This window comes from Cystoisospora suis (assembly GCF_002600585.1).
Source record: "Cystoisospora suis strain Wien I chromosome Unknown contig_2155, whole genome shotgun sequence".
NCBI classification, from domain to species: Eukaryota; Apicomplexa; class Conoidasida; order Eucoccidiorida; family Sarcocystidae; genus Cystoisospora; species Cystoisospora suis.
Window position 1 is genome coordinate 12,989 of NW_027154954.1, and position 15,377 is coordinate 28,365.

The 15,377-nt window shown below is 44.2% G+C and overlaps 3 protein-coding genes across 3 annotated transcripts in view; all 3 read left to right on the forward strand.

The window, feature by feature from the left end:
- The window catches only part of CSUI_004582 (3-hydroxyisobutyryl- mitochondrial), a 6,972-nt gene extending 4,683 nt beyond the window's left edge, over window positions 1-2,289 (forward strand). Inside the window, exons 4-5 of the mRNA XM_068064770.1 lie at window positions 702-1,033; window positions 1,463-2,289. Of these exons, the coding sequence (XP_067923249.1) occupies window positions 702-1,033; window positions 1,463-1,565 (435 nt within the window). The 3' untranslated portion in view covers window positions 1,566-2,289. The remainder of the gene's footprint in view (window positions 1-701; window positions 1,034-1,462) is intronic.
- A 3,969-nt stretch (window positions 2,290-6,258) lies between these two features.
- Window positions 6,259-7,677, forward strand: CSUI_004584 (uncharacterized protein; the record flags this gene model as incomplete). The annotated part of the gene is made up of 2 exons (XM_068064772.1): window positions 6,259-6,379; window positions 7,637-7,677. Coding segments are annotated over 2 exons (162 nt in total), but the record flags the coding sequence as incomplete, so codon positions are not given.
- A 3,364-nt stretch (window positions 7,678-11,041) lies between these two features.
- On the forward strand, window positions 11,042-11,552 carry CSUI_004585 (uncharacterized protein; the record flags this gene model as incomplete). The annotated part of the gene is made up of 1 exon (XM_068064773.1): window positions 11,042-11,552. A coding segment is annotated over one exon (510 nt), but the record flags the coding sequence as incomplete, so codon positions are not given.
- Window positions 11,553-15,377: the final 3,825 nt, after the last annotated feature.

Sequence of the window (15,377 nt, forward strand, 5' to 3'; positions counted from 1 at the left end):
CTAGACCCTAGCTCCTACCAGTACACGGGTTTCTCGCTTCAAGAAGAGAAAGATTGTGTAGGTTTAATATATCAGATGAAGATTCAGTTCAATCTTGTATACGTCAGAGGAGTGTATCTATCTTTTCATATGAAAAGTACGGATTCCTCTGTATGTACCTATATATGCAGATATATGTGTGTAGATACATATGCATGTAGGAGTGTGTGGATGTGGGAGGAGATGTTGACTCTGTATACATGAGATATGAAGCGACAGGAAGGCTGAGGGCGGTAGACGTACATGCGCATCCTTTTCTATGTACTGTTAAGATTTATACAACTCTCTCCATATAGAGCATGTTTGTATATTCACAGATATGTATAGATACAGATACACTACCTGAATGACGATACGAAGATATGTGTAGAGATTGAAGTCTCTACAGAGATGTATCTGTTTCAGGCGCTTTGTCTGATGCCGTTCCTTCCCCAAGAGGTAGGTGCCTAGGTGCATCCTCTCTATAATCCTCATTTTCAATTTCGAGCTCTCTAGTGTGAATGAGGATCTTCACATAATGCATACTTCTCGCTGACCAGTCAGCTGACAGTGAGAGACACTACTCTGTGTCCCTTCTATCTATCTATCTATATCTCCTACTACACGGTAGTCATGTATGTATCTATGTGTGGATCTGCTGCCTCCCCCTTCTCCTCCCTTAGGAGATCTTCGCGGACCTGGAGAAAGGAGCAGCAGACGGAGATTCCTTTTGTCTAGAGACAGTGAAGATCTTACGCGGTCGATGTCCCCTCTCATGTGCTATATGGCTTGACCTGTATCGACGAGCGATGAGGAGAGATGAACCTGTTTCTGAGGAAGGTGCCGTAGGAGAAGAAGAAGAAAGAAAAGAAGGAAAGCGAACTCAGCCTTTAAGTCTTCTGGAGATTCTAAGAGAGGAGTATAAACTTATACAGCTTCTTGTTTATTTCCATCCGGAGAACTTCAATGAGGGGATACGAGCTGTCCTCATTGATAAGGATCGCCAGCCAAAGTGGTATGTATGTCTTGATCTCTCATCTCTCGAGCTCTTGAAATTTTTCTCTGTGCTTCTTCTTTTGGTTCCTCTTAAGAATTGTAAGACTTACAGAGAGAGAAAGAGAGAGAGAGGGACGGTCGTCTGTAATGACAAGACTACTTTATTGTTGTGCATGTCTCTATCTGTCTGTGTCTAATCGATCTATCTTTCTATCTGTCTATAGAGCTGCTTCTCGCCAGGCTAGGTCAGTCAACGTAAACATATATATATATATGTATATACATGTGTATATACTACTTCTGTACAGTGTATGTATGAGACTAATGTCTCGACGATGCAGGTGGGCTCCATATATATATGTCTATGTGTATAGCCCCCTTTTCTTTTTTCTCTCTTCTTTTCTTTCTTAGTGATCTCCTTTCTTTCTTTTTTCTTTCTTTCTTCTAGGAAACCGGCGAAGATTGAAGATCTTCGATGGGCGGATATTTCTCGTTTTGTAAACTGTCAAGAAGATGCGACAGGTTCACTCGATTTCTTCGTCTTTCCATAAGAGAACAGGTTGAGAAGTAAAAGAGAGAGAAAGAAAGAATGATAGGGAATTGCCTGGAAGAGACCTAGAAGAAGGATACAAATTCAAGTCGGTTTAATTCTCCTTGTTGCGCCAATCGAAGTCCGAGAAGTCACCTCGCTTGCTATTTGTATCCCCTTCTTTTTCTTCTCTCTTTGCCGTTTTGGAACTTTTCCGTATTTCAGGCGTCGAAGAGTCGTCTTTTCTTCAGAATGATCATGTACGGTTTTCTTCACTTCTTTTCCATTCTTTTCCCGTCTTGTCTCGTTTTCAGTCTTCAAAGATGAAGAGAAAGAATCAGTCGTTTTTTCTTAACTCAGGTTTCTCTCTTTCCTCTCTAATCTCTCTGCGACCTTTCTTTCTTTCTTACCTCGTTCTTCCTTGCCTTCTTCAGATCTCATGAAGGAGTATTCTTCTTAAGACCCTTCACTCCTATCTTCTGTCCTATCTAGTTTCTTTGTATCTAGTCTGGTTACTTTCTCTCTATTCCGTATGAGTTAGATACAGGGCTCGTCTCTTCTGACAACGAGAGAGGGAGAGAGGGAGTGTAGAGTCTTGTTCCCCTGAGCCGAAGGGTCATCAACCATAGACAGAACTCCAGGAGTTAGAATGAGAATACACTTTTCAAAGACCTCTACATACCTCCTCCTCTCCTTCTCTCTCTCTCTGTATATATGTATGTATATCTGCATGTATATTTGTCACGAGATGTACCATCGTCCTTCAATATGTGAAAGAGACGGCTTTCCTTTAGGCTGAATGGTGTGAAGATTCGCTACAGGTTGTGTCGGTAAGGTGCTCTTTTGAAGGGAGAAGCTTGTTAAGAATGAAGCTAATCCGATTAACCTCTTTTCTTTCTTTTTTCTTTCTCCTCCGCCGTTTCTTCTTCATTCATAAGTCTATCTCTCTCCTTTCTCTTCCCCTTGGGCCAAATCAGTGCAGTCGGAGAATCTGAATTAGAAGGCTCTTCTCTTTTAATCAAGGCGAGAGCTCGGTTTCCTTGCTTGAGACTTCATCCAGTGCGATACTTTAAGGCGATTCAAGACAGACAGATATAGATCGAAACCACACAAGGGTCTTCAAGGAGATCTGCGTGTCTGTAGATATATATAAGAGAGAGCTATCGAAGAAGAAGCATACGTCGAGGATCTATCTTCAGAGAGGGGAGGGAGAAAGCATCAAAGGCTGAACGTGCGTATATAGATATATGTATAGGGTTTAGGAGAGCCCAAGGTGAAGAACGTCTAGAAAGAATGGAGAGTCTTTCTGCCGAATGAAATCTTTCTCTACTTGCATCCCTCGTAGGTAACACCTTTGCTTGTCTCCTTTTGCTTTCATCGCTGACTGGATCGACCGCTGGTTTGGCACAAACATCGGCTGTGCAAAAGATGTATGGAAGAACTGTTGGTTGTCTACTGCAGATATGGTGATAGAGATTCAAAAAAGTTCAGCGAAGATAAACTTCCAGGGGTAAGAAAATGCATGAGTTTCTCGTAAGTAAAAGACACAGGGAGAGAAGAGGGGGGGATCCTTATCTAGTTGATCTCTTTTAGAGCTAGAAGTGATTGACGTGGATGAGTTCAGCCTTATATTCGGAGGTACAGATCACCCCGGGAAAACGGGTCTAGCAATACAGAAGATCTCAATCATCTTGCGATGTATCGAAATCTTCATCTATGGATAAGACGTATCTTACTTGCTGGCAAAGGAAAAGATCAAGTGAGAGAAAGACAAGGAGAGAATCACTGAGAGCGAGAGTAGGGCAGTTAAGATCTCCTTGGTATGAGCAGTAAGGAGTCAGAGGTCGCCTCCTAGTGAATAGAGCCGCATATCGCTCCTCCCTTCTCTAAGAGTCGTTCAAATATAACTCAACAAGATGTGTACGGAGTGTTTCGTTAAGCGATAAGGGATATTCAGGGAAAAACAGAGCTTGAGAGTCAGAGGGTAGACAGTAACGGACACCTACCAGACACAAGAGACTGACTGATGCGCGGAGCCTTTCTCAGTAGACTCGTGCTGCCGTCACATACTACGAATGATCTCGTTGGAAATCTTCCTTTCTCCTTTCTACCCACGTCAAGAGAACGGAATCTTTCCAACGACACAAGTGTCTTCTTCGCCTTTACACCTTAGTGCTTGCTAGCTATCACATCATCATACGGAGAGACACATAGTACTTGGAGAAGAAGCTGGCGTAAAGAGAGACCGAGACTTCGATCATTTCGATACACACCACAAGAAGATCACCATACTGTCTTCAAAGTTGAAGGCTCGTTTCTCTTCTTCACAAGGATGTGTGCGAGGTTTCATCCGTTCCAAAGAAGCCACGAAGAACAACGAGATGAGCGAGTCAGCGGACTGACCTGTAGAGTTCTTCTTCCTCTACAGAAGACAAGGAAATCATCTCTCGAACCACCTGAACCCAACTTGGTCTGGCAGTTGTTACGCTTCTCCTGCCTCACCTTGTTGTCATTGATAGAAGGAGCGGGGAAAGTGTTAATTCGCAGAGGTCGTTCCTTCAGCCTTTCTCCTACACGACCGTAGGAAAGTTAGAGAGAAACAGAGAGCTCTTCCTTTCTTTGAGTCTGCTGGCCACATACATCGAAGCAGACTAGCATTCTGCGGGACTCCGAAGATCTCTTCTACTTCCGAATGAAAGACACGACCTGCACCTGATTGAATGAGAGGGGATTTGATATAATACGTCATCTCTCCGTAGATATGTTCTTCCTCCTCAGGGACTTAGTTGGGTTCAACGAGCAGGCCATTAAAAATGGCGATGTTACACAGGCTATTGTCACTCCGCCTTCCGTCGCTCCTTACTGTACCTATCTTTCATTTGTCATCTATTGATCTATCTGTCTTCAATGTATCTACACGTATCTATGTATATGTATCTGTATCTATTTATCTATCTATCTATCTACCTATCTATCTATAATATCCACCTAGATCTCTACAGATTTAGACGACCTCAGCCGACCCGGCTTATCGTAGCAATCCTTCTTCTCATGAGATTCCAACACGTGGCCTGAGCCGCCTCATGGATCTCGAAGAAGATGCGGTGCTGAGGCTACTTCTGATCTTGACAAAGGAAACAACAGTCGTGAGTCTTTTCCCTTCCACTCTTAGCACGAATCAAGAAGACAATAGAAGCATTCTCAGGAGTGGAAAGAGAGAGAGAGAGACAGATACACGAAGTTTCCTCGACACGGTCCAGCAATGAACAAGAGAGACAAGAAGAAAAGGCCACTGTGATGATTGGCTCTAATGTGTTCTACATCTCCCGACCATCACTTCTTTCCGACCCTAAGAACCAAATCTGTTGTGTTTCTATGTCTTTCTTTCTCTCATTCCATTCAACCTTCCATCTCTAGACCTCTCCTTCCCCCCTTATCTAGTTTGTGTCTGTCCTGTCATTCCGGCAACATCTCATCCTCTGGAGATGCTGTAGAAATTCACTTGAGGTGAAAAGAAACCTTCTTCCTTCGTGAGCTCTTCGTGTCTAGCCATCACATTGGGAAAGAGGAAAATCTCTCGGTGGTAAAGAGCACCAGTGCCAGCACAGCAGCAGATTCTTCATCTTTCTCACGACCAAAAAGCTCTGGAACTTCCCCGACAGATAACTCCATAAAACACAGACATCTCCCATCCCGCTTTTCAAGGTCTGGCAAGTACAGCAGGAGGAGCAGCAGCAGCGACTTCTCTTTCTTTGTCGATAGAAACTTCAGTTGAGTTTCCCATCTCAGAGATGCCTCGCTCCTTCTTTCCAGATGTGAAGAAGAGTCTGCTTTCTCTTCTTCTTCTACTTCTTAGCCTTTAGAGAAAGGAAAGATTTCTTTTTCAGAATCGATTGATCTGGAAAGTCTAATCGGAGAAAGAATTCTTGGTGATGGTGATTGATGGACTGCCATGAAGGGAGGGTTTTGTTTGTCGGTCTGTTTTTTGCAGAGAAGAACGAATGCTGAAAGAAGAAGTCCAATCATCTTAAGAAGATATCCTTCTTTCTCTTTCATCTTCAACATCTTTCTTTGATTAGATGACATGTGTGACGTTGTAGATTGCTCTTCTTGTTCTTCAGCTTTTCTTCTTCTTGTTTCTTCTACTCAAGTAGGGATCTTTCCCATTCCCATTGTTTGGTTCTTCTGTCTACTTCGCCATCCATCGTCTATCTCGACATTGGTTCGTTCCTTCTAGATTCCCGCGGAAAAGAAAGGAAAGAAAAGAAGAGACGTCAAATGGTCTTTGGACTTTTTCTTTCTCCCAGGTAGTACCAGAAGTAGAAGTACAAGTAGCTGAACTGAAGTAGAAAGAAGAAAGAGAAACAAGCCAAACCTCATACATCTGTGCTATCGTTCTATCTATCTAATCCATTCTCTTCTGAAATATAGCAAAGAAATTCGATCGATCCATCTCTCTTCTCCTTCATCGTCTCTTGCCTCTTGTCGACTCTTGAAAGAAAGAGTAGTTTCCATTTTTTCCTATCTGAACACCTTTCACGACTCCTGTATGTGTCCTTCATTCATCTGTCTCTCTATCCAGTTATCTTCTTTTGTGCAAGATAAATCATCTAGGCCTCTTTCCTGGATTTCTTCTTCTCTCTTTCTTTCTCTCTTTTCTTTCTTGTCCTTGTCCTTTGTTTTGCCATTTTCAAATCGACTTTTTGCGAGTTTCACGTCTTCCGAAACCTGTTAAAAAGACCAATCATTGTTTCTCCTTTTCTCTTTCACATCTCTTGGTCCACCAGTCTTCCTTCTCTCAACTTTTCCACCATTCGCAGAGGGGAAAGGAACCTTGTAAGTCTCTCAATTCTTTCTTTCCTTTCTCGTTTCTTTCTTTCTTTCATTCAGTTTTTGTCAGGAATACGTCTGTATATTGTACTTCTACATTTCAATCCTCTTTATCAACCTTTTCACAACACTCTTCTTCCTTCCTCTCTTTCTTCTTGATATCTCGATGTCTTCTCTTTGGTATCTGGCTCCTACATTTCTAAAGATTTCCGTCGGTGCAACTCAGTTTCTTTGCTGTTCTTCTTCTCTTCTGCTTTGAAAGGCTCGCAAGCTTTTTACTGCAAATCACCCGGTACAGAGGAGGACGGGGTCCATACGAACTACTACAAGTAGATGAGAGACCATACATAAATATATTTATCTAAGACAGGCAGATAGATAGATAGATGGATTAAAGATAGATAAAGAGACTAAAGGCAGATAGATGGATGGATTCAAGTTAGACAGGTAGATAGCCTACAGACGGCAGGTAGACAGAAGGTAGATGCAGTTGGATGAGATAGATTGATTAGGTTTCGCGTTCTTTTTCAGGAGGAGCACAAAGTCGGTTGCTTCCGAGTTGAATTATGAATAGATAACTTATACTTCTCCGAATATAATAAGGCACAGATGTATCTTCCTGGGACGATATGTATGTACACGTATCCTTACACGATATAAGGCTTATGCCATCTCGTGTATGTCATATGGGCTAGGCTCCATAGACATTTCTACTCTCCTACACAACTTTCCTGTTTCTATAGCGCATGCACTTCATTTGCAGTCTGTCGGTGTGAACGGAAAAGAGAGACACGAGGCTGCTTCCCTCTCTCTTTCCTTCTCCCTCGGTTGGCCGAGTGATCTGAAGAATCCAGGTTCTCTCTATAGGGAGAAATCGCATGCGTAACTAACTACGTGTATGGACTCTGTTGATTGATGGTGCTTCTACTCTATAGTTTTCAAAGGGAGAGAGAAAACAAGTCGGAGAAAAAGCAAGAAGAATAAGATAGACTTTTCAACGATTCTTTCATGTTAAGTATGTGTAAGTCCTTTAAAGTGCTCTGAGATCGTTTCGGGTGTACATACACCGTATCACATACCTGTGAAAACAACTACTACTCCTATTCACCTTCCCCCTTCTTGTCACGGTCTTTCTCTTTTTAGCTTACTCATCATGTATCTCTTCTCTTCTACTCTCTTTCCTTCTCTTTTCTTTTTCTATTCTGACTACTTCTGTTCTTTTAGTTGCATTGCCTTTCTCTTCTTCCATCTTTCCACTTTCAGGTATCTTCTTCACACTTTCTTTTCTTCCTCATCATACCACCTTCGGAAAACACACTCCACAGACTCATTCCATTTTCATTTCTCAGGAAATCTTATCTCCTTTCTCGTAGCTTCTTCACGCCGCGTCACCTGGCCTGTCTTTCTCTTGACGTATACAAGGAGGTATAGATCGTCGTCGTAGAGAACAAGTAACTTCAGGTGGCCTCTCATTGAGAGCACAAAAGGGGAGAAGAAACTGCTTCGTTGGAACTAAGAAAGTCAGGGAAATCTCAATAAGGGACGGTGGATGGGGAGGGACAGAGAAGAGTAATAGCGGGGGTAGCGGGAGAATGAAAGAGAGGGCAGACAGGGAGAGAAAGAGAGAGGAAAGACAGGAAGACTCATAGGACAAGAGAATCTCTTTCTTCTTCTTCGTAGTGGGGATGGGGATGTCAAGAAAATACGTAGGGGAGAGAAAAGAAGGTTCTTGTCTTCTGTTGCTATCACTTTGCTGTGATGGTTCGAGATATACATGAGGAAAGAGAGAATAGAACACCGAGAATGAAGAGAAGAACGAGACACGAAAGTAAAGACAGATTCAGGAAGGACAACAGAACTTCTTCCTAGGTGAGAGAGGAACAACCTTCCTCTCTTCGTCTTCTTCTTCTGCCTTTTCTCCATACCGAGAGATAGACCACCTCTCCAAGAAGGCGTGTTGTTTCGTGTAGATTTTGAACTCTCCCTTGTACACTTGCTCTCTTCTCTTCTTCTTCTTCCTTCTTCTGCTTTTTTCTTCTTCTTCAGCTGACAGTGTTTTGTCTCCCGGAGGCAGCTTCTGCTTCTCCTTGGAGTAGAGGGACAGACAGAGAGAGGCGGGCGGAGGGGAAGGACAAGGAAGTGAATACCTTCTTCATTCTCTCTTGTGTGTTGCAGATAGGGGAGAGAAGTAGATAGAGGAAGAAGATCTCGTTCTGAATAGCAAACGTATCCGCAAAGAGAGATAGAATAGTCTCACGAGGAAATCGACCTGAGAGGAGAAGGAAGATCAAGCAACTAGCTAGCTAGCTAGCTACCATCAGAGGGGGAGTGGAGTGGATGCTATAGACACCATAACCAGCTGTCTCGGAAACTATGAAGCACTCTAGTGCGACAAATAGATAGACGGAGGTGTCTACTTACACATACAGTACAAAGGAAAGCCCCACTTTATCATCTCTATCTCTTTCTCCATAGATAGATAGATATATATATATATATATATATATGTTGATACATATGGACGTGTAGTGTTAGTTATGAGATATTTAGGGTTTTCGTATGAATGGAGGAGAGGGGAAAGGAGGGAAGGGCTTGAGAGATGCTTTCGATAGGTCTCTTCGTGTCTGTAGACGGTTCGTAGGTACCTGTCAGAGAAGAGATTCTTTTCTTATGAGAGGGACGCAGATGACGAGTAGACAAGCCTTGTTGATACAAGAGAAAGACATCCTTCTTCCTCTTCTTCGTGTTACATGGAGAAAAGAAAGACGACTACGATAGCAGAGAAACTCCATACAAAGAAGGAGAACATGGAGGATACAGTCCGTCTTCTGCTTTCGCACATATACGAGAGAAGGGAAAGAATAAGAAGAAGAAGAACAAAGAAGTCTAGCACGGCAGGTGAGCTTCTTGCTTCTTCTTCTTTTCTTCATCCTCTCCCCTTATCTCTTTTCTTTCTTATAATATGATCATAGAGAACTAGATTTCTTTCTTCTCCTCATCTATCTCTCATTTGTATCTCCTCTCCTCTGAGACACCATCCACTCTATCTCCGGTCATCTTCTCAGGAGTCTTTTCTTTCTTCTCCTTAAGCAACACACTAAGATGAAGAGGAAACGATCTCTTCTCTCTCTACTCCAACACGTAGAGAGAGAGAAAGAGAGGTTTCTTTCTCCTCCGCTCTCCACATCAAGAAGAGGAGAAGAAGAAACAATGGAAGATGCCATCCAAGAAGATCTATACAATGAAGGGGTAAGCAGAGAGAGAGAAGAACTTTCTACATCTCGCTCCTCTCTTCTTCCTCTTCTATCCCCCCTTCCCTCGAAGATTCATATAGGGACATTATCGTACTCTCCAACCTTCTCTTCTCACCCAGCATCTTCTTCTTCTTCTTCTTCGCTCTTATTCACCTGTTCTTCTTCTTCTTCTTTTTTGTCAAGGAGAGGGACACTGTCTTCTCTCGAAAACGTCCCTGTGACTCTGAGTAGCACATGTCTTTCCAAGGAACCTACTGAAGCGTGCGAGATGAAGGCAGAGACGGAGACAAGGGAGATGTTTCTTTTCCTTCTGTCCCATCTTCATCGTTATCTGTCTATCCCACAGCGGCCTGAGGAGAGAGAGAAAGAAAAAGAAGAAGAAGAAGGAGAAAACTATTTCCCCTTCTTCTTTGTATGGATGTCTAACACACGTTCGTCATCTTATGACTCGAGGGAAAGCGATCGAACGTCTTATCGAGTCTATACGTCTCCATCAGAATTAAGGCAACTGAAGAAGGATAATTCCGCGTATCTCCTGAGAGGCGGGGTATCTCACGTCTTCTGCTATCCTCTCTTTCCTTCGTGGAATGATGCCGTGGAGATGGAGGGGGGGGAGAATCGATGCTCTTTTTGTCGATCTTTCAAGAGACAAGGGAGAGCGAAGAAGATAGAAGACAACCAGGGAAATGGAGACAAGGATGGAAAAGAGAATGATGAGAAGGAGACACCGTCACTCTTGTCTCTTTCGTTGTTTGGAGTCTCGATGGAAAGAGAAGATATGCATATCCCTTTTTTATCAAGACAAAATACACCTTCTTTGTTTTCATCCTTCATCTCCCTCTCGAGACAAGACCTCCCTGTGTTCTCCAGGCCTCTTTATCATCCTCTTCTTCTGCTTCAGGTTTCTTCTTCTTCTCATTCCTTTTTTCCTTTCAAGAGCCTCTGTCAAGCAGGTCAAGGAGCTGTCCTCAACAAGGATAGAATGAGGAGACAAACGAGAAAAGGAGATACAACAGAATCCCCAGGGAGAAGAAGACGGAGAAGAACAGAAAGCTTCGATATCGCTATACCACAAGACTCCTTTTCAGATGCTCCTTCTCCTTCCATCTCTCCTTCTTCTTCTTCTTCCTCTTGTTTGTCTTCAACGTCATGTAGTCAAGTCTCTTCTTCTTTTGAGGTGACTGAGAATCCCTGCCCCTATCCCTCTCAAGCAACGAGCGTTAGTCTTCCTTTCTCTTGCAACCTACGCTTTTGTAAACATGCTTCTTCTTGTCTCCACACCCTTCCCTTTCTTCGTCTCTTCTCTTCTACAGTTGCTTCTCCTTCTCCCCCTCTCAGTCGTTGTTCTCACCCTCCTTCTTTTCGTGCTTCTTCTTCTCCTTCTCCTCCTCTCTGTTCTTCTCCAAACATGTCTGTCTCTCGAGGCCCCCATTTCTCTCCTTCTCTTTCATCTTCTTATCGTCTTCGTTACAGAAGGAAATTCTCCGATCATTCCTCTCCCTGCTGTACGGACTGCTGCCGCTCACCTTCGAGATCTTCTTTCCAGACTTCCCGTCACCTCCGGAGAAAACTTCTTCTTTCTCCTTCTTTCTCATCTCCTACCTCCTCTTTACCATCTTCTTCTTCTTCCTCGCTCTCTTTCTCTTACCCGTCATCTTCTCCTTCTTCTTGTTTGCCGGGGGAAGGTGGGAAGTTTCGTGAAGGAGCTGCTATTGTCTCTCTGCAGAATCTATGGCAACTACGTCAATACAAAAGCAAAGGCGTAGAAGAACAAGAAGAAAAAGAGACAACTTCCTCCTCCTTCTTTCAACGGCTAAAAGGATTATCCCATACAGGAGGGCTAGAAAAGGTCTCTTTGGCGAGTCATAGAGGAAGTCGTTACTCTCTTCAGAAGAGAAGAGAGAAAGGAGATATAAAAGAGAGCAAGAAAGGTTCTATGGTCAACGGGAATCTCTCTCATCTTGAGAAGATCCAATATTCACAAGTCCTCAAAGAATCATCTCTGTCGCTTCTCTCCCTCTTCTTCTCCTTCTCTTCACGACAGTCTCTTCTTTCATTTCTTTGCCTTTATCTTGGCCAACTATCTCTCTCTTCATCTTCTCTCTTTTTCCTAAGTGTTTCATCTCTTGTCCCTCTGCTTCTTTCTCTTCTTTCTTTCCCTCTCTTTGTCGTTAGCCTCTTCTTTCTCCCTTTTCCTTTTCTCGTCGTGCTGATCAGGGACTTCTTGTTCTCTTCGAAATCTCTCTTCTTTTCTCTCTTTGCCTCTCGGAGTTCCTCTCTTCCTCCTCACCTCTTTTTACCGAAAGATTCTACCACTTCAGTCACGAAGCGTCTCTTGCACGAAGGAGATAGAACTCTCTCTTCACTTGAGAAAATGGTAAAGCCTCTCTTGAGAATCGTCTCCTCATGGATCAGAAGGAAAGGAAGAAGAAGCTCTTTTCCTTTGCATTCTTCTTCTTCTTCTTCGTTTCTTCCTCATCGCGAGGAAGGCGAAGAGGGTTATCGACTTCCAGGAAGAAGGACAAGTAGAAGGAAAGAAGGAAAGTCATGTTATGAAAACGTCTCGGTGTCTTCGTCTTCCTCCTCTCTGTCTTCTTCTTTCTTCAAAACCGACACTCTCCCTTGCCCATCCTCTTCTTCTCCTCTCTCTCCTTCTTCTTTTTCTTCTTTTGGCCGGTCTCCATTCAAGATGTCCTTCTCCTCAAGGAGAGAGGAGGAGCAAGTCGTGTCTTTCTCAAACATTCATCATTCCTTCTCCCTATTCAAGGGAAGAGGGTCTTTAAGAAGACTCTCTTCAAGCATCCTTGTTCTCTCCTCTTTCTTGTTATCTATTTTTCTCCCGTCGTCTTCCTCTTCATCTTTACCAATCTTTCTTTCCGTCTCTCTCATTCCTTCTTTCTTCTCTTTCTTCCATCCATCTTCATCTTCTTCCTTCTCCTCATCCTTTCACATGGCCTCTCTTTCTTCTTCTCTTCTCTTCGCTACAGCTCAACAGCATCAGCAGCAGCAACCACCTTCTCAAGGGATGTACTTCAATCCCTCTCATCCAGCTCAGCTTTCTTCTTCTTCTTCTCTTCCTTATCAACAGATGGCGATGAGTGCCCCATTCAATCCTACCTCTGGAGGTCTTCAGACATCTATGTCTTTCTCACCCTCTCAAGCCCATCCCCCAGTCAGAGGAGGAGGAGGAGAAGGCACGTCTTCTTCTTCCTCTTCGTCTTATGCTGTAGGCTTATCTCCTATGCAGCAATTGCAAGTCTTGCACCAGCCAAGGCCATCCACCCCACCCCAGTCTTCTTCTCCTCAGCTGCTCAATCAACAGCAGTCGATGATCCTGGGGGCTATAGCACAGCAGAATCAGCAGCTAAATCATCTATCTCCTTCCCTTCCTCCTTCCCCCTCTATGGCTCTATCTAACCAAGCTTCTTCTTCTTCTCCTTCTTTCTCACAGCTCAGTCCTGATATCCAGAGAGAACTCCTAAGAATTCTCTCACTTCAACAGCAACTGCAGCAACAGCAGCAGATACCTCAGCAGGCCTTCGCAGGATTAACAGGGGGGGGAGAAAGAGGAGGCGAAAGCTTCTTTCCTTCTTCTCAAGGGTTTCCTCATCAGATGGAAGGGCGAGGGGGACAACACCCACAGGCTGCCGGTGGAAACGGGAGTCGTGGTAGTGGCAATCAGGTGTATGTACACCCTACAGGAGGGGGAGGAGGAGGTGGGGGGGTAGGTAATCCAATGTATTATCTTCAAAATGGGCAAAATCCTAACAATTTCATCCTATCTCAGCCGACACAAGAAACACCCGAGACATTCCTTAGGGGAGGATATCTCCCTACATCTCCTCTATCGCAGCCACAACAGACCCTCAATTATGCAAATCTTCCTTCGTCTTCTCTCCCCCAGACAGGAAGACCTTCCCCCTTATCCTCCCCCCCCTCTTCACAGAATAATAGTGCGAATCTTCAACTTTCAGAACAGCTTCGCCATCGTCAACAGCAGCTGCAGCCAGGGGGGCATGCAAATCAGCAGGAGATTTCCTCGTCTCCATCAGCGGCCTCCTCATTCTCGCCTTCCGTGTCATCTTATCTGAACATTCTTGACCAAAGTGGGAATGTAAATGCTTTTCATGGTGGACAACCTCCGTCGTTTCACCCTCAGAATACCTTTCATAACTATCCATCAATACCAGGTGCTGCTCCTTCTTCAATGGGGGGGGGGCAGCATCAGCTTGAACCTCCTCCTTCTCTTCAAGATCTGTCTCTGTTGTCTCTTCCACATCTTCTGTCTCTACTTCAAACAGGGGGAGGAACAGGTGAAGCGCGAGAAGAAGGAGAAGCAGAAAGATATCAAGAGATGATGAAAAGTGAACGACTCCGTCAGGATGGGGGTAATAATGGTCGTGCAAGTGCAGTAGGCGTAGGAGTAGAAGGAGGAGGAGAGAGCTCCTCAATTCTCTTCAATGCAGTTGTGAAAGCCATTCTAGATGACTTAGCTGCTGGACGTACTGGCACTGTTGAGAAGCTGGCGGAGGTCTTATTACGACCTCTCCCTGAACATCAGAGACAACAGATCTATTCTGTTCTCCTTCAGCGTTTATCTGAGAAAGCGGCATCTCGTCCATCTCTCGATCTAGGTTCCTCTCCTCCTCCTCCTCTTGGTCTCTTTAATGCAGCAGGAGAAGGGAAAGAAGAAGCAGAAGGAAAAAGAAGAAGAGAAGGAGAAGAGAGAGGAGGTGTACAGCATCAGTATGAAGGAGGCGGTGGACGACTGAAAGTCTTAGCAGCCTCTTCAAGTTCAGATCTTTCTTCTTCTTCTTCGTCTTCTTCATCTGACCATATCCTTGGTGGCTTCTCATCTCCATCATCTTCTTCATCGGCATTACCAATACAAACATCATCTTCTTCTTCTCTTCCTCTCCATTCTTCTCATGGAAGTTTCTCCTCCTCTTCTGTCTCTTCGTCGGACCTGTCGGAGCGTATTGCCCAGTGTCTTGCCTTGCCCTCATGCCAAGCAATAGAAGGAGAAACTTCTCGTCTTTCAAAAGAGAAGGAGAGTCAAAATTCACAGAGAAATGAAGGCCGTCATGAGAGAAAGCCCTCTTCGTCTTCTTCTTCAAAGAGGACAAAGCAAAACTCTTCTTCTTCTTCTCAGCAAGATGTAAGTGCGCCTTATCATGATCTCTTTCCTTCTACGTGGGAACCTCGATGTGCTTCAGATGGGAATACATACGCCAATGCCTGCGTATTCGATGTTGAGGCCTGTGTACGCTCTGCTACAGGGCAAGAGCCGCTTCTACAACTCCATGAAGGTTCCTGTCGATCACCCTCGTCACCCGCACTTTCTGAGAAACACAATGAGACTCTTCAAACTTCTTCTTCTCCCTCTTCTTCTCCTTCAACTTCCTCTTCTTCTTCTCCTCATGCTTCATCTGCAGGTCTTTCATCCTCTGGAACGACATCTTCATCGTCACCTCCATCGGTTGTCTCAAAACAGGCCAAACCTCATGGACAGTTGAAAAAGATAGGAAGTGGAGAAGGAGATTCTTCTTCTTCTCTAGTCTCGTCTTCATCATCCTCTTTGTCGTTGTCTCCCTCCCCGTCTCCTTCTCCGTCTCAAGGTGTTGGCAGTTCTTCAGGTGAGAAGACGAGGAAGAGCGAGAAGGAGGGAGAGGAGAAAAGTAGCAAGGAAGAGAAAGGGGTAGCCTCAACGCATGCTAACGAATCCTCTACATCCGTAGGAGGCCCGCAAC